The sequence below is a fragment of the Gossypium arboreum genome, chromosome 11 (assembly GCF_025698485.1).
Source record: "Gossypium arboreum isolate Shixiya-1 chromosome 11, ASM2569848v2, whole genome shotgun sequence".
Taxonomy (NCBI): domain Eukaryota; kingdom Viridiplantae; phylum Streptophyta; class Magnoliopsida; order Malvales; family Malvaceae; genus Gossypium; species Gossypium arboreum.
This window is the reverse complement of record NC_069080.1, coordinates 8553799-8576901: the sequence shown is the minus strand read 5'-3', so window position 1 is coordinate 8576901 and position 23103 is coordinate 8553799. Positions and strand designations below refer to the sequence as shown.

The 23103-nt window shown below is 30.9% G+C and overlaps 2 protein-coding genes across 3 annotated transcripts; both read left to right on the top strand.

The window, feature by feature from the left end:
* The first annotated feature begins 556 nt into the window (after positions 1–556).
* On the top strand, positions 557–4282 carry LOC108480353 (probable E3 ubiquitin-protein ligase RHB1A). The gene is made up of 5 exons (XM_017783320.2): positions 557–721; positions 1800–1919; positions 2724–3087; positions 3255–3364; positions 3711–4282. The coding sequence occupies exons 2-5, from the start codon at positions 1857–1859 to the stop codon at positions 3741–3743; spliced, it is 570 nt and encodes a 189-aa protein (XP_017638809.1). The 5' UTR covers positions 557–721; positions 1800–1856; the 3' UTR covers positions 3744–4282.
* Positions 4283–8747: 4465 nt separating this feature from the next.
* On the top strand, positions 8748–17612 carry LOC108483637 (AT-rich interactive domain-containing protein 2). Of its 2 annotated transcripts, none has more exons than XR_001871127.2 (2): positions 8748–9085; positions 17378–17612. XR_001871127.2 is itself a non-coding variant. In XM_017787142.2 (2 exons), exon 2 carries the CDS (start codon positions 11727–11729, stop codon positions 12735–12737), a length of 1011 nt encoding a protein of 336 aa, XP_017642631.1. In that variant the 5' UTR covers positions 8805–9085; positions 11715–11726; the 3' UTR covers positions 12738–13711. The 2 variants fall into 2 exon arrangements, 1 of the variants encoding a protein (XP_017642631.1); XM_017787142.2 differs by lacking the exon at positions 17378–17612 and adding an exon at positions 11715–13711 and having other exon boundaries at positions 8805–9085.
* Positions 17613–23103: the final 5491 nt, after the last annotated feature.

Here is a 23103-nt window from a genome sequence, read left to right as displayed (position 1 = left end):
ATCAGTTAAAATTTTTACTTTCACTTTTTGCTAAAAATACTTTTTTTAGTAAGTACATTTGAAAAACTTAAAAATATATTATTGAGTAATATTTTATCTCAAAAATACTTCTTAGAAAAATGCTGAATTGTTAGGAAGTTTTAAAAAGTTTTTGTTAAGTATTAAAAATATTGGATTATTTAGTTTATGTTAAAATCTTTATTTTAACAAGTATTTTGTTTTAAATAATAATTAATTTATGTTAAGAAGCTTCTGTAAAAATATTATTTAGTCAAATTAGAAATGTTGTATGTATATATATATATCGAATAAAGAAAATTTATAATTTTCATTAAATTTAGCAAAGGTTTTTTCTTTTTCCTTAGTGATCATGAAATTCATTCCAGTATAATAACCCCGGATTTGGCTTTATTTACGTTACAAAGAAAATCTTTGTGCGGTATTGCCGCCAATGAAATCATTGCACCCAATTAATAAAAAAAAAAAATCATGAAAGGGAGCTACGTGCAGCGCAGACTGTCGAAGTAACTATATAACTACAGACAAAAATTAAAATACAAGAAAAAGTAAAAAGAAGAAGAAAAACACTAAGTGTTTTTTTCTTCTTCTTTTTTTTTTTCCGCAGAAAGAGATCTCTTCTTCAATTTCTTATAAACGCTTCCAAGTTGGATTTTTTGGCTGGAAATTCTTCGCCTCTTTCTCTCCGCCGCCGCTTCAAAAGGTAAAATATTCTCTTCTTTTTTTCCCCTTAATCGTTTAACTTTATTTTTGTTCATTAAAACTTTTTCCTTTCGGATACATGTCACTTTCTCCCTTGTCTCTTCCATATTTCTCAAATTAGGGTTTATGAAATTGGTATGACTTCCAGTTTTTTTTCATTATTATATGGATAGTTTCATCGTTTGTTGGTATTCCAGTTAATTATTGATTAATCTCGGATTTTTTAATATGAACTGTATCGCGATGTAAGTTTAACTTTAAGGTTTCGGTGTTAGCTTCTATAGTTATAAGTTGGATTGCCTTTATAGAAGATTTCAAAAGTATGAAATTTGCTAATTTGAGTTCTTTAGTGTCTGCTTTTGGGGGATTTTCAAGGCTTTTTATATTCCATTTTTGGATAATCAGAGCATGTGGGGCTCTAAGCGGTTGGATCTCATTTTCCAGCTTATTTCATAAAAAGAAATTCCTTTCAAAGGCTAAACACTTTGGATGACATGGCCACTTAAGTCATGCTCTGTATGCATGTCATCATTTCTTATATTTTGTTTTCCTTCTTTAGTCGTGCATGGTGTGCTTGTGGATACACCTATCGTTTTGAGCTGTATGGTTGTAATGTATACACCAGAAGCTGTTAACTTGTTATCCCCAACTAAACGAAGAATTGGTATGTATTGAAATGATGATGTCTCAAGTATTTTACTTCTCAGCATGAACTGCGTATTATATTTGTCAGATAACTTAGTCTACGGCTTTGTTCTTTCTAGAAAGAAAGATAATCACCTTGACAACATATTTATGAAGTTTTATACTGAGCCTCATTATGATCATGGTCTTATTAATGTTTTAGAGTATTTGTATATAAGTTGTCTATATATGGGGATGATTTATTTTTTTATATTCCCAATTCTGTTTAAGCATGATTAGTAAGGATTTATTTACTTTCTTTGTTCATGCTTGTCAAAGCTTGATGCTATTTTCTAGTATGTTACATGTTTTTTCCCGGCTTGTAAGTTGGTTTTTTCCCTCTCCTTGTGTTTGAAACTATTATATTCTACTTGTCCTTTGATGTCGAATAACAGGGGAAAATGCACCAAACTACATTTGTTTTGAGTGGATAACAAAGATAACTGTGGGATATGGGAGGCTGCTGTTGTTCTTCCCGGAAACCTCATCTGCATGGGACACCTGTATATTATTATGTTAGTAATATGCTCATCTTATGAATATGTCTAATGCCTTTATTATCATATAGGACTTTTTCTTATTTCATACTTAAGAAATGGAGCATGTTTGTTTGGAATATTGGGAGTATTCACTCACAATAATCCACAATAACAGGTTGGAAAACGAATGGAAAGGAAGAAGCAAATGAGAATGGAAAGAAGAATATTTTTAATACCATTAGTTCACTCTTTTTGTAATTGGTTATTCCATGAAATTGACATTCTTTTTAATCCCTTTTGTTCCTTCTTTCACTTGAACCAGTTGTAGAACCTGTGATCTGCAACTGAAATTTTTTATCTGATTAATGTTGGAACTTTTTACTGACCCCAGGGTCTTCTTTAATCATCTGAATAGAGATGTCTGTTTGTATGCATGCTCAGATTTGTGGAGACTGTTTTTATTGTGATTTCCTGCTTCAGCTAGTCTCTGATTCTTCATTGTATTTTGCTATTTCTTTCTTTCTTTTTAATATTGATGAATAGCAAAAGGGAAAACAAAACTAGAGGTTGGGTATATGAATCTATCGATTCTCCTAACATGAGAATCTCCGCCAAGTACACCATAAAAAACTTAACGGGAGATTGAGTGTTTATATGTGGGTGAAGGATGAAGCCCTTGTGTTGTTTGTTTTGGCCATTGTGCTAATATAGTAGCTTACCTGGTGATTTCTAATTTCTTTAGGTGGAGATATCCCTTTAGCTGCTACCTTGATAAAAGGGTTCTTGAGAATCCCTGTCTTTTATGTATTATTCTTTGAATTTTAAAATCCCTTTCCACAGTGTCCACCAGCTTTGGAAGAGAATGAGTCTTTAACACCTCATCGTGGATCAGCCTCTGCAATGACTGCTGTTCTGGTTAATTTGGATCTAGAAGTACCTGATACATTTAGGGCACCTCCAGCACCTTTGCCATATGATGTGGTCTTTGGATGTCCACATTCAGCTGATTCAGAGTCTTTCAGGGAAACTGTCAGTGGGGGAAGTTTTGAGACCCTGCCTACATTTGAAGATCTTGAGGAGTCAGACTCCAGAACACAGTCTAGTTCTTTGCTTCTTTCGCCAAGAAAACCAGAGGTCACAAACTTAATTGAATCTAAGAAATCAGCAACAGAGGAAGAGGATGCCTGTCCTATTTGTCTTGAAGGTAGGTCTATTCTTATTGCCAGATGCATTAATTGCTAGTGTAAGCTCTAAAAGGCATGTTTTCTGCAACCTGATCACTTATGTTGAAAACAATCCCAATTCCCTTGTTAATTTAATATCTTTAGCAGCTCATAAGTGATGGCTTGTCTATGGTACTTGGGCATGCAGAGTATGACGCAGAGAATCCAAAACTTTCAACAAAATGTGAACATCATTTTCACCTATCTTGCATTTTGGAATGGATGGAAAGAAGTGACACCTGCCCTATATGCGCTCAGGTTTTGCCTCTTTCAGATTCCTATCGACTTTAGACTAATAGTTGATTACCTGCATAAGATTAGCCTGGTTATGGTCTTGTAGAGAGATTAATTTGGGACAAGGCTTACAGTCATGCTTGTTGGATGCAATTTACTCTGCCAACAAATGAATTCAAATTTTGTCTATCTCGTGGATGGTGCAGGAAAAGAAAAGGAAATTATAGTGTAGTATTTTAATAGTAACTCTCACAGATCTGCAGTCTTCTAATTCCCTATGTCAAATCCTGCACTTTGCATAACCTTGCAGATATATGTTTACGACTATGTCTACAAACTAGTGATATGTTGTACTATTTTAATATTACAGGAAATGATATTCGAGCAGACTTTTAATCAGTAACTCTTGATTCAAGATGGAATTTCTTTGTTGTTTGAGAGTAAAGCTTTCCACTCAGGATGCTGCCGATATATATTAGTTTTTTCTGCAGCTGGTCAGACTGTGTTACCTGGAAGATTGAATTTTACCTTTGATACGTAAAAGGCTGCATGTATTTATGCTGTGAATATTTTCATCAATTCTTCAAGTTTGTGACTTATGAGAGCAAAGAATCAAGTTGACAGAGTGTTATAGCGCAACTTGGGATGTTGATACTCCTCTTCTATATGGTTGAATATTGTGTTAGCTTTTAGATCAGCGGGGGGAAGGATAGTGTAAGCTACGAGGTAATTGAAGCGATCAGAATCAATTTCTATGGAGCGTTGTTTGCAGAACAGAATGATTCTACTTGTTCATATTTTCTGTCATCTCCTCTTTTTTTGTTTTATTTTGAAATTGAATGCTTTATGCTACCTCTCTTTTGCAATGGCATTGTAAATATGTATATGCTTTTCCTATTTAAATGGATTTATGATGGAGGATGTTCAATGTTTTAATAGAAATGTACAGGTCACATGAATTTAGAATTTTAGATCAAGCGAATTCTCTCGTCTTTATTCCTGTACCTGTGTTTTTCCTATTGGGAGCCTGTTTTGCTTGTTACCTTTGTGCCCCCACAATCCTATAACTACTTGCTCAAGAAAGAGCCTGGTGTTATTATTGCAGACAGTGCTGGCAGAATATACCATGCAAGTTATACCTCAACTGTTCTCTCTTTTTCTCCTTTTCTTCCTCTTTTTAGATAGAATCAAATGTTATCATTTACTATCAAATAGACGCTGAAAAAGGTTGGAGTCTTAGCATGAATCGGCCCAGTAGAAGAAGCTCAAATGTTCTCATTTTTTTTTCTCTGTCGAAAAGAGAATTCATTCAAAGGCCATCAGGCCGAAGTACCAAGGACAGTAGAACAGTCTCATGGCCCAGTAAAAATTCCAGTTCCCCAAACCAGACTCCTCCAGAAACGAGCATTAATGCCCGTCTATATCTAAGAGTGGAGTGATTATCATCATTACCAAATTGTCTACCAAATATATACAATGAAATCAAGGAACTAGCACGAGACTATTGGGGTTCAGGAAATAGAAAGTTTGCTTTTGATTAATTAGGAAAATTGTTGTATGCCGCTTGATACTAGTAGTCTTGGGCTAAAGAAAAAACAATAACAAAACAAAGTTTCCCTACTCAGACTTTTTGGGTCCGTATTTTAAGAAAGAAGTATAATGTTTGAGATACTGTCCAGAGACCATTATTGTTGGAAGTAAATGCTCCTCTCTTTGGAGACCCTTACTCAATATTTGGCTTGCGGTGTAGTGATTGAACGTATTCGTTGATATAGTGGAATTTTTCTGAAAGATTATTGATTAGATTCAACTCTTTTTAAAATGTTAAAGGTGAAATTTAGATTAAAAAAAAAAAAGATAAATATAAAGTTATACATGAATTTCGATCAAATGTGTAATATTATATATATATTGATTTTGTACGATTTTATGCATGAATTTTAATTTGATCCAATTTTCATAAATCACTAACAATATTATCAAAATAGCACCATTTTACGTATACACAAACAATAATATTAATCCAATATAAAAATAAATGTATGTACTTATTTCTTTAAATGTGTACAATTAAATCAAAATCAAAGTTTCATGTATACATATGAATCACATTTTAAGTTTCATGTGTATGATTGCTCCAAATTAAAGTTAATGTATAATTTTGATATTTATCTTAAAAAGAATAATGGTCAAATTGACAAAAGATACAAACATTAAAGGCAAATTTTGAAATTATGCTTTTATATCTCTATTAACAGTCATTAGTTATTTTAAAAGTAATCATTAATTGTCAATTGAGTCTTAGCTTTTATTGACATCGGCATTGTTGCCAGAGGATATGGGTTCGAGTGTGCTGAAATATGTTATTCTCCTATTTAAGGGTTGGGGTTGGAGATGAGCTATAAATACTTCTAGGCATTGTATAAAAAAGAACAAATATAATAATATACTATAATGAGATTAATGTTAAAAAAGTAATTATTAATTAAGCTTGTCTTTTTATTTTCCTTATTTTTATATTATTTTTATGTTTTTCTTACATGGCGAGTATGCATATTGTTATTTCATACTATACTTTTGTTCGTATCTAAATTGGCATCACGAATGAATTAAATACCAACTCAATTGAGAAACGACTAAAAATTAATTTTTTTTTACAAAATAACAATTATTGTCATGTCTATTTTTTCCTATATTTTATAAAAATAAACTTAAACTAAAAATAATATATGTTGAAATTTAAATTTAGAACATTATAACTTTGCATAAACTATGCTGGTAGTTACCAAACATATTAGTAAATTTATTCTTCTTCTTTTTTGTCACTTAACTATAAAAGTTACAAAATAACCATTCAACATTTCGATTTTTTTTATCACTAACCGTTAAATGGTTAATGGAAAGATGATGCAAAAGTTTTTAAAGTTGAAATAATAACAATTTTAACTCTCAATATTCATACACTGTGTCAATTTAATATTGATTCTAAAAAAAAAGTGTAAATGTTGAAAGTTAATTATTTTAGAATCAAAACTAAATTGACACAGTGTATAAATATTAAGGGCTAAAGTTACGGTCATGCCAATTTTAAAAGTTATCACGTCATCTTTCCATTAACCAACTAGATGATTATTTTGTAACTTTTCAAAGTCTCAACCTTATTATTTCAACAAAAACTTTATTTATCTTTTACATAAATTTTGATATAAATATATTTTTTGCATGATCATTTTTCGTTTACATTGAATGGATCTCATGTTGGGAAATGTACCATATTGTAGTAAACATGTAATTATTTTCTATGTATTTAAATGATAAATAAATAAAGCTAATTTCACATTTCATTGTTATATCTTTTGTGATTTTGTCTTTCAAGTTTTGCATACATAGCAAAATTGTCACAAACAAATATTACCTCATTGATTTTCAAGTTCAAATTGATTATGAGTGGTACTGTAAGAACATTTATATTGCGAGAAAGATAATTTATTTTAGTAGATAATCTAAACAAGTCCGTAATCTCATAAAAGAATCAAAGGGAGCGTTTATTCAAATACTTAGAAGGATTATTATGTCATCTACAATTCCAATTGAGGAGATGGCTAGTCTTGGTTATCGGAGCAGTTGACTCCACAGGTAGAGACATAAATGTACTCATTGGAAGAATAATATATTGGGCTGAATCCAAGTTAAATTAATTCTGAATCCGTTTGTAAATTAATTCACTTGTGACATTTATGGTGCTGACGTTCATGGTGCGATTTACCTAAATCCTGACTTAGCCACTGACCATGCGTATGTAACTCATGTGCTTTGATATAAGTGGAGGCTTATTCTCTAAAGATGATCAAGCCTATAGCCGATATATTGGGTACACGACTTGTGTATGACCTGATTTTTCTAGCAACAATGGAATTCATAGCTCGATTAAAAAGTTAATGATATCCTCTCATTGGCATTGTGTGGATTAATAAATATGGAACATGGTCACGGGTTATTTATTCTCAAACAAGCAATTTATCACAGTCATTTTTTGATAGTGATTATATTAATCATTAAGAAGATACAATTGTTATAATGAAAGAGAATGTGATTGTATTGAGTGAACAAATCTGACTAAAAGGAATCAATAGTACCATATAATGGTAAAACACATATGACGAGGTCATTGGACAAAGTAGTTGGGTGAATTGTTTTCATAAATAGTATAAAATAAGGAGTCAATCATGGTATTTCTTGTGGACTGACTTCATGATTAAATAAATTGTGAATTATCATAACAATGCTTTTAGACATAATTGCAATTACTAGAGCTTAATTGTATATGTTTGATTAGTCCCTCTGCTAGCTCAACAAAAACTCGATCGAATTGTATTTGAATCATAATAAAATTCTACGACTTTGGAAATAATTTAATTGAATAATTTATTCGATGTGGAATTAAATTGGACGGTCGTGAGAATTGTTCAACTAGAAATTTAATTTAATAATTTTTTAAAAATAATTTTGGAAAATCTTAGTGATTTTTGGAAGAATTAATTTTGATCAAAAACAAAATTAAACTAAGTAAATCAAACTAATCATATTAATTAAAATAAACATGATATTTTTGAAAATTAAATTTTAAGTTAGACAATTAACCCAATAAGTAATTGAATTTGAAAATTGGACTTGAGATCAAATATTGGAAACGAGAACAAAAAATAGATACTGAGACCCAAAATTGGTCGAATCGGGATCGGTATGTGAAATCAAATCGATGGTCCAACCGATGGTTGGCTCAGATCGGTCAGGCAGTCACTGGCTCAGATCAAATCGACAGCAGCCAAACCGACTCGAGGTGTCGTGCCTACACCATCAAGCATGACAATATTGACGATCGCGACAATGGCAATTTGGTGGCCGATGGACGGTTGGCGGTGTCAATTTTTCAGCGATTGAGCAGTGGAAGAATCACACTCCTACTAGAACTCTATCGGATAATTTGATTTTAGATGAACTAATCAAAAAATAATATTATTTTAATAATTGAATATTAAATTTATTTAATACTTATCCCGATAGTATTTTATTAATTTAATATTAAAATAATTATCTTAATATTAAATTTAATTTAATATTAAACTAATTAAATTTGATTATAGTTGAACTCTCGATCTCTCCATATTTAAAGAGACTTAGATTATTAGTTCTTACATAAATTATTTCATAAGACTACTCAGTCGAAGCGTATATAGAAAAATTGAATCGAAAAGGTACAATTTTAATTAAGTGTTTATTATTTTATATATCACAACAAAATTATTATTTTTGGAAAAAAAATTAAAACTCATAGTTTTCTGACTTATTTTCTGTTCGTTTTCGAAAGCCGTTTTTCCAACATCTCATAAATAATTAAACTACCCCTATAATACCCTAATATTTATCAACCATGGTTAATAAATAACCTAAGTTAACCCATCATGCCAACTAGTATAAATTGGAGGGTTTGGGGTATAGTTTGAAACCCTAGAAAAACATTTTCCTTCTCTTTTATATTTGTTCTTAGAAATCTCTCTTGCAAAGAGCCCGTCAAAAAGAGAGTGGGAAACCAGAAGGGGCTTAAAAGAAACCCTAAAATAAGTAATTATTTAAGGCAAGAACAAAAGGTACGGTCGAGAAGAGAAAAGACAAGGAAATTCTGAGAGGCAAATAGAGTCTCATCAAAACCTCATTCTATTACACAGTAAAAAATTTATTAAAAAGGTATGTTTTTCTTTTCTCTCTCTTTTTTATTCTTAGTATAAAAATTGAAAAGAAAAACCCATTGGAATTATCTATGAATGTTTAGTCGCAGAGAACAACAATTTAAAATTTTGGATTTTGATTCTATTTGCTTAACTCGCGTGCATATATGAATTAATTAAGATTCAAAAGATTATATATTTCAAAATTATGAATTTCAAATTTATGATTATTGATTGGAATTTTGAATTGATGACTAAATAAACATTTAACAAAATTAGGAATCTTAAAAATAATCGTAAAAGCTTATACTTAAATGCATTTATCATATAAATTATCTTGTTTCTAAGATTTAAATTTATTTTTTGAAATAGAAGTTCGTAGATGGAAACCTTAGGATTTAACTTTACCTGTAGTTTATTATTAATTTTGGGGCCTAAAAAAACTTTCTGGCAGGGACAAAATGAAAAGATTTTCCTTTTAATTTTCAATTACTATAGCCTTTCCTGCCCAAAATCCATTTTCTAAAATGCAAAACTCATATATTTAATCGGTTCTCTTGTGTGTTTAGAAGGTTGAATTTGAATTTAGATTTGTAATTTTTAAATTTATGGAATCAAAATTGTTTGTTTGGGAGAATTGAAAATTTTAAGGTCAAGCTTATGATTTGGGTTTGGATTTACATCAAATCTTTACCTTTTATTTAATTTGTGATGTATTAAGCCAATATTCAATAAACTAAACACAACAACAACAAAAAAAATTTAATGTCATTAATAGAAGTGAAAATCTATATAAAAATATTAAAATTTACATAAATATATATTACTTTGAAGACAAAAAAATATACAAATGCGATGATAGGCGACACAACATTTTTTTTATAACATAATTATACAAATACAATATAGAAAAATAATTAAACTACAACAAATTAAAAAAAAACCACAATTACATGTGAAAATGATATCTTGAATTACACTAGAGCATGAAAAAATTATATAACACAACACAAAAATACAAAATAATTGAATTAAGAGATAATTCTTATAATATAAGGGTTAAATTTGTGCTTTCCGACCATCATGTAGAATTAGAAAAGAATAAGAGATATTTAACATAAATTTAAATTTTGAAATGAAGCAATAAGTTTTTCTATACTTATTTTAATTGTTTATCAATTTGGTCTCCGGTCTTTATTATTTGTTATGTCGAAGAATGAAAGATTATATAATTGTTTGTTTTTAAGTTTTGAATTTGAAATCCATGAGAGGATGGCCAATGAGGGTTGATGGGTCTTTACTAGCTTGCAAGAATTCTCCACAAAAGCTTGACCCAATTGGTTCTTTGATTATCCTTGAATCCATTTCAATGGTTTATTTTTTGAAATCTGAATCTAATAACCTTAGGTTATAGTTTAATAAGTTCCTCAATGTTGTTTTCAAAGGAGACATGTGCCCAAGGTTATTTTTGGCCTCTTCCTCCGATGCTTGGAGATGGATAACTTGTGGATTTGTTTAAGTTTTCTTGGTTGTAAGAGAAAGGGGGATGCAATCTGCTTAGGAAAGTGGTTTATGGAAGTTGGTTGCTAAATAGCTTGGGTTGGGTTTAGATATAATATCTTAGTTAAGTTGGTTTATATTAAGTACTTAGTTTCATTAGAGAGATGGTTGGAGAGAATTGTTTAAAGCAATGACTCGTATATTGAAATGAGTTTCAATGGTTTGGATTTGGAAGGTAAGGTTAAGGGGTATTTTTTTTATTGGAACTAGATAACAAGGATATGGAATATTGCCATGTAGAAAGAAATGTGTAAAAGATGAAAAAGCTAAGCATATTGATGAAGTTGAAAAGTTAAAAATTGCATAATGATGAGGATTTAAACAATGTGATGGTTGGTTCATTTGGTGACAAAAGTGCATTGATGTTGATAAGTATAAAGATACACTTTTAGAGGAATGTCTTGAATGTAAAATATGTATCAAGAGTGATGATATTGATGATGTTATGATTATGGATTTGAATAACATAAATGAAAAAATATCATCGCATAAGACGAAATGAGATTCATCATGAGGAATGCTTAATTAGGTTATTGGGATGGCAAATGATTCATGTAACCTTAGGGTTGGTTAAATATCTGAGGGGTCAAAGTGGAAGTCTTGGAAGTGAAAAACTTTGGAAATAGGTTTTATTGGTTTGAGAGATTGTTTTTTGTAGAAAAATGATCTTGCAAGTTCTATCCAATCCAATTGGTAGGCATATATATTCAATTGCAACATCTTATTCTACTTTTTGTCCTTAAATCAAGGGATAAGTCTATATTAACTATGTTAAGCCTATGCAACTCTAGTGTTAATATCAGGATCTGTTTGCTCAAATGAGTAACTTTTCTTTTAATCAAGTTTATTGTAGCTGTCGTAATGATTAAAATGCAAGTAAAATGTTTTGTGCTTTACTACTTCTAACATATCTTAGCTTAAGAAGTAAGATAATCTTGAAACTTTACTTATAATTTCTTATTGGTTATGTATTGTACTATTATTTGTTCCATAAACATCATTTACTTTTTGATACTTTTGTTATGTGTTTTAATTCTTTTCCTTTCTTATTTATGTTATAATGATTGCTTGATGTTCACACTTTGTAGAAAAATCAGAAGATGCATTCAAGCATGTATAATGATCACCTTAAATTTAGGTATAATCTCAGAGAAAGGTCGAGTAGCATGAAGCAACTCCATTTAGGGAAAATGGCATCAAAGGGTCTTGATTGGTCACAATCTTCTTCTTTTGGGAATCATAGCCACTTGGACAATTCTATATTAAGTGTTGACAAAAATTTGCGTGAATGTAGTGACTTTACAACTTCAAGTCTAATGTTCAATTATAATGTTGACATACAAGTTCCTATTGGGCCACTTTTTCAAGCTGAAGTACTAGAGTGGACGGGGGTAGCTTTAGAAAGTGATGCGAAATGGTTGGGGACTCTTATTTGGCCATTGGAAAAAAAGGAAAATAGTTTTTTGATTGAAATGGACCGAATTGGAAAAGGAAGACAAGATTCATGTGCTTGTCAAATTCAAAATTCTCTACAATGTGTAAAATTTCATGTTGCTGAGAAAAGGTTGGAAGTAAAGCGCGAGTTGGGACTAGCTTTCAACCAATGGAAATTTGATAAGATGGGTGAAGAAGTTGCATTTGGTTGGAATGAGAAAGAAAAAGATATGTTTTCATCAATAGTGAAGTCGAATCCTCCATTAGGAAAATGTTTTTGGGATGAGATATACAAGCATTTTTATGACAAAAGTAGGGAAGAACTTGTTTGCTATTATTTCAATGCCTTTCTTTTACAACATAGAGCGTACCAGAATCGAATCGCTCCCAATAGCATTACCCACGATGATGAAGAAGTTGTATTAGGACCAGAATCAATTGGTAAAGGCATTGGGCCTAAATCTTACACTTCCATCTTAATTCCTTTAAGGAAGTTACAAAAGAAGTCAAAAGATGCTCTTCCTCAATTTAGTACGGAGCACTTTGACAAAAGATGGAAAAGTGGAAGTCTGTTTAAAGAGATATCTGGAAACAGATCTTCTAATGGTGAAGATTTTGTTTTATGCAACAATTTAAAAAGGAAGAATCGAAAAATTGATCACACCTTTTATCTCTAGTAGTTAGATGCTTTTGAAGATTTTTGGTCCATGCTTTTTTGTTTTCAAGCGCTCTCTCTCTATGTCATGTCCTTTTTCATTACTTGTAAACTTCATATGTATTTTTGTCATATTTTTCTTCATTAAGCTTTTAAACGAAAATTTATGCCTTTTAGTGTGTGTTTAACATTGCTTTTAGTTGCTCAAAAGTACTTTTTTACGATAAAAGCAATGCTTATCAAAAGGTTTTTCTTTTCCATCAAGTGCATTTTAGAGCCAAACAAAGGAGCTAGGTGCTTATTAAAACAAATTTTCAATCTATTTCTAAGTAGTCCCAAAAGTGCGGTTAGCATTGTTTTTGGTTGTTAATAAGTACTTTTTAATAGCAAAAGCAATGCTAAATAAAGGGTTTTTGTTGTTCAAAGGTGCTTAGAACCAAACCAGGAAGTTGCTTATTGAGGCAATATTCTTTATTGTGAAGAACACTTGGCTTTTAGGATTAAAATTGTAGTCAAAAAGTATTTTTTCACCCAAATGCAAAAGCTTGAAATTAGGTGTTTTTAACTTTTGTATTTGGAAGTGAAAGTTATCAAAATACTCTTATTTATATTAACTATTTAAAATATGTATAAAAATTAATTTTATAAATAATTCAAACATTTTAATACTTTGATGGGATCCGATTGTTCGCTAGAGAAACAATCCTTATTTATGTGCTTCCATATTTGTCGGATTATGATAACTTTTTTCTTCACAAGATCCAGTTCATTTTGTTGGCAGTCTAGTTTAGTAACCACTGTATGACCCATTCCATGTATTGTGGAATGATAACTCTATCAACTCGTATGCCATGATTTGACCCAAATTAGGTTGCAAGTGCAAATGTGCGTGCACGAAATAGATGGTCTATAGTTTCCTGCTCAACATGGCATAACGAGCATATGTTGTTAATGTTCGTTATCTTTTGTATTATTTTTTATTTAATTGGAAGGAAATTGTAACGCCCCCTTTACCCGAGACCGTCGCCGGAGTCGAGCACGAGGCATTACTAAACTTATTTGAGCACTTAAACAAATTCAAACAATTTATATCACACTTTCTGCATAAGTCATCCAACTGTGTCATAGTTGCTAAATAATTCATATCTCAAGTTATAAAACTCAAATCCAAATTCGTAAATTTTCTCTGAATTTATACTCATATATCTACTTACCAATTTTTTCTAGAATTTTTGGTCAAGCCAATTAGTACAGCTTTATTATTTAAAATCTCCCTGTTTGTGGTTTGACTACTCGACCTTTGTGTATTACGAATCGATATCTCTCTGCTGAGCTTCAATGACTATGCCGTTTGTCTCTAATAAAACTAGACTCAATAAAGAATCAGTACATATAAAGTATGACTTCTAATTATCTTTGTAAAATTTATGGTGAATTTCAAAGTCGAACAGGGATCCAGAAATTGCTCGCCCTGCTTTCACAAAAATTTAAACATCTCATAAAATATAGCTCATATACTGCTTTTGCTTCTTCCATATGAAAATAGACTCGTCAAGATTCGATTCCATAATTTATTCATTATTTAATTCCATTTCTACTATTTTTAGTGATTTTTCAAAGTCAAACTCATCATTACTTACCGAAAACTATTTTAGTACAAATATTGTTAACTAGTTTATAACATCTTTACTTCAATTCATTCAAACTCTATACATGCCATATAAATCTTCAAACATAAAACAAAAGCTACCTAATTGATCCGGATAGTGTGCTTTGTTGTGTTGATCCGATCTACCCACTTCACTTCAAGTCAATCTACATAAAAATATTAAACACACACAAGTAAGCTTATTGAAGCTTAGTAAGTTCATAGGTTAAAAGTAATGCTTACCAAACATAATATTTCCAAACAATACCAAAACATTTACTAAAGTTTCTGCGATTCACAACCATTGTTATAATAATTCACATAGTTGAGCTCAACAAGAATAACTACTCAATCTCTTTCATTTGGATCACTTCTCTTTTATTTCTTATAATCAAATTAGGAAACGACACAAAATTGAGTACGTCGTTGCTCAATGCCACGATTCACAACTCAAGATGGTTTTCCTCATTGAAATACTATACCTACATTTTTTAACTCGGTATGGAAATGCCATACCTACATTTCTTAACTCAAGATGAATTTGATAATACCATACCTACATTTCACATTTCAAGTATGGATAATACCATACCTACATTTCACAACTCAAGATGGATGATACCATACCTACATTTCACACTTTGCCATGGAATAACCATGGTCTTATCCGTCAATTCATCACACGTCACGATACTGAACGTACTCAATCCTGCGTTTTCCTAATTTGCATTTCCACATTTATTCTTTCATTAACAAAATCTACACAATCCCACAACAAATTCGTATATAATAACACATTATATACTTCAATCATTCACAAATAAACATCTAATTTCAACCATATGAACTTACCCTACTAATTTGTAGAAGATATTGAAATTTTGGGACTATTCTGCAACTTTTTCTTTTCCTCGTTCTTCTTTGGATTCTTGATCTATAATATAAAATATTTCTACTCATTAGCATTTATTTGATTTCTATTTCACTTCACAATTTATGCTGTTCAAATTTCGAAATTGCACTTTTACCCCAAAATTTATAGTTTTCACAATTTAGTCCCTACTCAATTCACCTATCAATTGAACTAATTTTTCTCAATTAACACTTTATTTTATCATTATAAACTATTTCAAAACCTTTTATATTCGAATTTCAACAAAGAACCTTCAATTCACAACTTTTTCACAATTAGGTCCTAAATATCATTTCCTATCAAAATCACTTAATAAAACCACCTTAATATAAAATTAGAACTTAAATTTCATAATAATTCATCATAAAATTCCTTATCCATCCGGGTAACTTCCAATTTCACCCATAAAATCAAAAACTAATGAATTCTACAAGTGGACCTAATTGTAAAAGTCATAAAAACATAAAATTATCAAGAAAATGCAAGAATTAGACTCACATGATGTAAAAATATGAAAACCACTTTCTCCGGACCACCTATGGCGTTTTGGTGAGAAATTATGAAGAAAATGTCTAGATTTTTCAATTACATCATTATTTAACTATTAACTTTTATCTATTTCCAATTTTGCCCCTTGTTCACATTGTTTTCTTGCTTATTTTATACCCAAATCGTCCACCATTAACCTTTGGGTCTAATTGCTCTTTAAATCCATCTTTTAAATACTTAAGCTATTTACTCACAATTTAACAAATTTTGTGCTATTTTCAATTTAATCCTTTTCAATTAATTAGCCATCCAAACGTTAAAATTTTCTCGACGTGAAACTTTAATACTAACTCAATGACACTCCATAAATATTTATAAAAATATTTATAGCTCGATTTTCAACTTTGAGGTCTCGATACCTCATTTTTGACCCGTTTGACCTAATAAATTCTTTTAATTCACTAATTTCACCATTTCACAAATTCTTCTAAATTCTTACTTGACTCATAAATATTAAATTACTATCTTGTTCAATCTTATTTGTCGAATTTAGTGATCTCAAATCACCATTTCCGACACCACTGAAAATTAGGCCGTTACAGAAATAGATAATATCTTCATTCTATATTTGAATATCCAAGCCTCGCATGTCTTGTCCTTACAAGATACTCTTCCAAGTCCAAGAATCAGTTGATTTGGCTATTACTTGCAAAATGTTTTGCTTCGTGAAGTATTTTGCCAAAAGGATTAAACTGTATATTTTTATGATAGTAAAAATACAATTTTCTCATTTTAATAGTCTATATCTTTATGTTTTCTGACGGATTAAATCAAAATTTTATCATTTTTTAGAGGATAAAGTGTAAATTTATCATTACTAATTTAAAATTTTATAAATTATAAAGGATTTAAATGTAAAATTTTTCATTTTTGGAGGGTTGGGGCCCTTGCCAGCCCCTTAGCTCCACCATTGGTCCTTTGCATAAAAGCTCGTAGATTAGTAAGCCTTCACCATGCTTGCTTCCTTGGCTAAAAAGGTTTCATTCATTGTCTGAGAATGGTGAATTTTGAGACCACCGAGTTGCATAGGTCTACATATTTTCTCCCACCTATAGAGGTGTAATCCTCGTTTAAGAGAGTCATGGCCCCAACAAAAGGATTGTACCATTGTGTTAAATGAATTAATGAATTAAGTGTTGACTTTGGTGTCTAAACACGTGATAAAAAGTGGAGGGGAAATGATGTTAGTGATGATATTACTAGAGTTTGACCAGGCTTTTTTTCAAAAGTGATTCGGAAAATTTTATTATTTATGAAAATGATTTGAAATCTACAAAGCACTTTGGTGCTCATCATGCCCTAACAATTGTCCCCTTTAACAAAAAATAGTTTTTGGTGCCAACATTGTATTCTTCGACATTTGTATGTATATTTTTGAAATGTCTTTAAAAAATATGATATTCCATGCTTTAAGAAAAAATAATATTTTAATAGGTGTTAGTGTTTAAGTGGCTGATACTGGTTCAAAATTTTAAAAAAATTTGTTTTTTTTGTGCCAACGTTCCCCTTTGCTAGCACTAGTGTGATTTTTTTTTTGTGTTTTTTTTGCCAGCATGCTCTAGTTATTGAGATCGATGAAAAAAGGAGAGGAATACGAAAGCAAATGAAGCCATGCAAGTATACAAGAAACAAATGTAAAAATACAACAAATCTACGAAGGAGGAGCAACAACAATGAACAACTTTTTTAATGTTGATGTTTAAGTGTTTTGGTTGAACATAAATCCTTTTAATGATGATCTAATTAACATTTTCTCACCTTAATTTAAGATTTTCTTTAAGTTCTAATTTATTGTTTCTATCTCCTCGAGTAAATCTAATGTGATTTCTTTGTCGTATTTAATGCACAACAATAAAGATAAAAGTAAATTGCATTAAAAAAAGGGAAAATAAAATTTCAAAATTTTTGTTTCCTATATTAAGAACTTGAAGTTAGATAGGGTAAAAGAATAAAGGATATTCAATAGGGGCAGAAAGAGTGTTTCTTTCTCTCTTTTTTCATGCAATTTATTTTAATGTTTCTGTTATAAAATGAACAACAGAGGATAAAGAACAAAGAGAATGAGAGAGCAAATAGAGAGCGTATTTTATTGATCGATTAGAATAATTTACAATGCTTTTTTAAAATTTATAATTATAAATATAAAAGTATAAATGAAATAGAACTCTACTTCTAATTACTATTAGAATTTAAAGTATATCAAAACTTATCTAAATCTTGATAGACATTCACTTAAAATATTCATAACACTCCTCATTGGATGTCTATTTGTAGATAATGTGTCTCGTTAAATCATACTAGGATAAAAATTATATGGAAAAAAAATCGTAGTGAATGAAAAAGAGTACACATATCTATAATATATATAATATGTTGCCTCATTAAAATCTTACTAGGAAAACCTAATGGGACAAAACATCGGTTAAGGGAAAAAGAGTACAGCACATATTTACTCCCCCTCATGAAAATATCATATATATTTACTCATCTTCATGAAAATATCACATACTTTCTCATATTCTATGTATTCAATCTTGAATACTAGATTTTCAAATGACTATCTGAATGTATTTGTTAAGGAAAAAAAACCTAGTGAAGGAAAAAGAGTACATATATATATATAATATATAATATGTTGCTCATTAAAAATCTTACCAGAAAAATCTAATGGGATAAAATATCGGTTAAGAAAAAAGAATACAACGCAGTAAATTTTTACTCTCCCTCATGAAAACGTCACATACTTACTCATATTCCACGTATTCAATGTTGAATACCAGATTTTCAAATGACTATTTAAATGTATTTGTTAAGCATTTATATCACCATTATTTTGAAAGTCATGAGTGAAGAAAAATCTAGGGGAAACATATTTTAATCTCTTCAGGAGTTTCAATAACAATCATAACAAATTTTAATCATGATTCTTTTATAAAAACACAAATAGGTAATTTGGATCGTTTTATAGTTCTCGTTCAATTACTATTCACTAAGTCAAAATTACCACATGTTCAAATTATTTCAATTCATATAAATGAATAATTTCTGAAAATTCTAATATGCTTCTAACATTTTAAATCTTTTAAGAATTTTAATGTAAACTTTATTATATAGTGATTCATAAAACGTTGTAACAACAATCATTAGATACAAGTTAAATCTTTTATAAATTGACTGCTTAATAATATATCTAAAGGTTATTGCATCCAACACAAAATAATAGTGTATCTTTTTATAATCAATGCCTAGACTTAGCAAAAACATTATATTTTTGTTTCACTTTTGCAAAACTACTTTATTTGCATCCTCACCGACTTTATACCTTTAAATATTTGGACTACTAGTCTAAAAATTCATTAATATAATTATACTTAAGTTGTGTCTTTCTATTTTAACCAATCTATTTCATATTTATATTTTTCAATAGATTTATTTAAAATTCTCATTTTATTTCATTATTTCAATAATAATATTGCATGCAAAATCAATGTCAATCATTTTTATTATCGGTTCGACATTTTTTCGAATTGACATAATGTATTGAGATTTATTTATTCATTATTTTAATTTTCAGTTTTAGGTACCTGAATTTCTTCTAAAGTTTTAGTTTTGTTTTGGGTCTCTTCTGAAGCACCTGCCTCCATTATATAACTATCAAGAAGAATTTTTATTTTTGAAACCAATCAATCTATCATTTATTCTGATTGTCCTACTGGGACTTTAATTCAAAATATTAAATTGTATATAATGCTTGGTTATTCTCATTAAGTTTGTAAATACATCTCATAGTTAACTAGTAATAAAATGAGTTATACTTTTGAACTTCGGTTCAAATTACTCTCTATAAGGATCCATATAATGATAATTTATTATAAGTAGTAATTTCATTTAGTTATTATTTTTCTCCCCCTAATATCAGTAAAACTATCAAATCAAAATAGTAAACACAAATCATGTCGTAATTAAATCTACAATACATTTAAGACATCTAATAATATAATGAGACTTAAAATTAATATATATTAGAACTTTTTTTGAGCATTCACTCATCTTTATGCGTTGTGGAAGAATAATTGGAACATATACGTATATACAAAAATTTAAAGATAAGAAATATTTAGCTCTTGACTAAAAACCAATTGTAATGGAGAGTATTTATAACTTATTGATTTGATGCATACAATTGTAATGCTGATACATGGAGATAAGATTCATCAAAATTTGATCTGCTTTGCTCCTGCTTAGCGAAGATAAGATCTAGTATATAGTCTGCTCCACTCCTGCTCAGTGAAGATAAGGCTGGTGGCTGAAATCTGCTCCATTGCCGATACATGGAGATAAGATTTACCAAAATTTGATCTACTCCGCTCCTGCTCAGTGAAAATAAGATCTAGTATTTAGCCTGCTCCACTCCTGCTCAGTGAAGATAAGGCTAGTGGCTGAACTCTGCTCCATTGCCGATACATGGAGATAAGACTTGCCAAAATTTGATCTGCTTCACTCCTGCTCAGTGAAGATAAGATCTGGTATGTTTAGCCTGCTCCACTCCTGCTCAGTGAAGATAAGGCTAATGGCTGAAATCTGCTCCATTGCCAATACATGGAGATAAGATTCACCAAAATTTGATCTACTCCGCTCTTGCTCAGCGAAGATAAGATCTAGTATTTAGCCTGCTCCACTCCTGCTCAGTGAAGATAATGCTTGTGGCTAAAATCTACTCCAATGCTGATACATGGAGATAAGATTCGCCAAAATTTGATCTACTCCGCTTCTGCTCAGCGAAGATAAGATCTGTCAAAATTTGATCTATTCCACTCATGCCAGTGGGATGAGATCTGCTATATTTAGCCTGTTCCACTCCTGCTCAGTGGGATAAGGCTTGCCGAAATCTGTAATTTTAATCAATCTTGCTACATTGTTCACTGGGGACTCTATCTGTAGAAGTGATTTCCTGTGGTTTATGCTTATGCTAAATGATTAGGATACTATGATCAACATGAATCAAATGCCCTTAACTAAATGTATTATGAATGACATTTGTATGAATGCAAAATGTCATGAATATAATCCCATTTTAATGCTTAGGCCACCATAACTCGCTGTCTGTTAAGGCTATCGCTTCACTGACATAAGTCTTTCTTGTTCAGCTGCTACTTTCCGACAAAAAACTCATAGAAACAATCCATTTTCTTCAACTGGTTTGCCCCACTATAATTTCAAGGTCCAATCCACTGTACTTCATGGGATATAAGGCTTGCACCATCTTCAAACTCTCCTACTGCAACTCGAGGGAATATAATCTAATTCCTCTCGTTCCCGTATTATTTAGAAACTTCTAGAGTCATAAGCAGAATCTCCTTTATGGAAATATTTTATTCTATATTTTAATGCGAAATATTTGAAATAGATCATGGCAAGGGATAAGAATGAAATTAATTAAGAGCATAGCTGGCAACAATTAAAGTAATCGGAGATATTCAAGGTAATAAAATAAAAATGATTGGGGCGTATCTCGAAAAGAATAAGGCAACCAAGGATAGTAAACATGGGTAAGATAGAAAATTAAGTGCCTAGATATTGCAGCCTAAGCTTCTCTGTACAAACTTCTTGATGACCATTTGAGCTCAACATGTATTTAGGTGATCCAAAGTACTTTATCAATGCCTCAAGATGTAGCATACTTCCTCATTGTTAACTCAAGCATAGTAAGACTATTGTATTCCCCACTTTTAACCCAAATTCGAGCCGCCTTTTCTGGGTTTTCAACTCAAATCCCCTTTGGTCTCAAAGTGCCATTGGCGGGTTTTCACCTTGGCCTCTCCTTTGCTTTTCTTTTCTTTCTCTTTTTTGTTTTTCTCTTCTTTTTCCTTTTTTTTTCTCTTTCTTTTTTCTCTTCTTTTTTTTTTGAAAGTGAAGTATTCTTTGATTAAATCCAAGTTCACAGGGTCAGGTAAGTTCTTGCAATTTATCTTAATCAACATCAATGCCTACCAGGGATAAGGTCATTCCCAATTTGACATCCATTTTCACTGAGATCCTTTTGTATGGGAATGATTCTTCTCAAAACTAAGTTTCCTTGATGAAATTTTCTAGAATAATCTTTCCGTCATCACTTCGTATCATTTGACCGTAACGGATAATTTTCGACCTCCTTTTTCAATCAGGTTCACTTGATCATCGGAATTGGATTTACTCAACTCTGACGAAACGCGTGAAGAAGAGACCTTGCCAAAATTGCATTCATTCCATAAATCAACGAAAAACGTTGTCCCGGTAGAGGTTCTAATAGAAGCTCCCATGATTTTTTTTTTCACCGTTCATTTTCAGGCGATATGGTATTTAATATTGAACAACCCAGATGCTTCAAATATTATACTGCTATTTAAATTTGGTACATCGTCAGATATGGTCCCTTTCGGTACTCCATACTAACATAGAAAATGCTGGCTATTGACCTCGCATCATTAATATATGAGGCAGCTTCTGTCCACTTGACAACATAATCGACGACCACAAAAAAAATCTATACTCGTCAGAGGCTTTTGGCGAAATTAGCCTAACGGCACACATGCCCCATATAGATGAAGATTATGGGTTTCACTGATTCTTTTCAACATGAGGTTTGCTTCTCATCTTGTTCACCTTCATCAACAGATCAGGAGATTCTAAGTTAGCAACAGTGTCACTCATATCATTAATATCTGGAGACCTGTTATAAGGATGAAATAAAATTTGAAGAACAAGAGAAACCAAGAATATTTACTCGTGTGGTATGATCATGAATAAATAGTAAAGAACAGATGTTTGAAATAAGAAACAAAAAAATGTATTTCATTAAAATAAAGACGCTAGACATAAGCCTATTTCACAAAAGGATTCTTATTGCCTCTAGGCTTAAAGCAACAAGTGTGTTTTGAATATGACTCTAGATTAGTCCTAAAAAATTACAGGGATCTCTTCCACCGTCCCATCGTTTAAAACACTCCCAAGTATGCAAAGGTGAATGCCTGTCAAATTCTTTTCTCCACATCATTGATTATTGCGTTTACCCCCTCATCAGCATGGTTGGGTAATAGATTTTCTACGCCACACCTGTTGTCGAACTTCACAATACCCATTTCAACGAGCCTTTCGATTAACTTCTTAAAAGGGATGCAATTTTCTATCGACTACCCCATGATTCTCGCGTGGTATTCGCATTGGGCGTTTTCATTGTACCACTTAGGGTATGGAGGTTGCACGGGTTTTGAGTAGAACGGTGCTACAACATGTGCATCA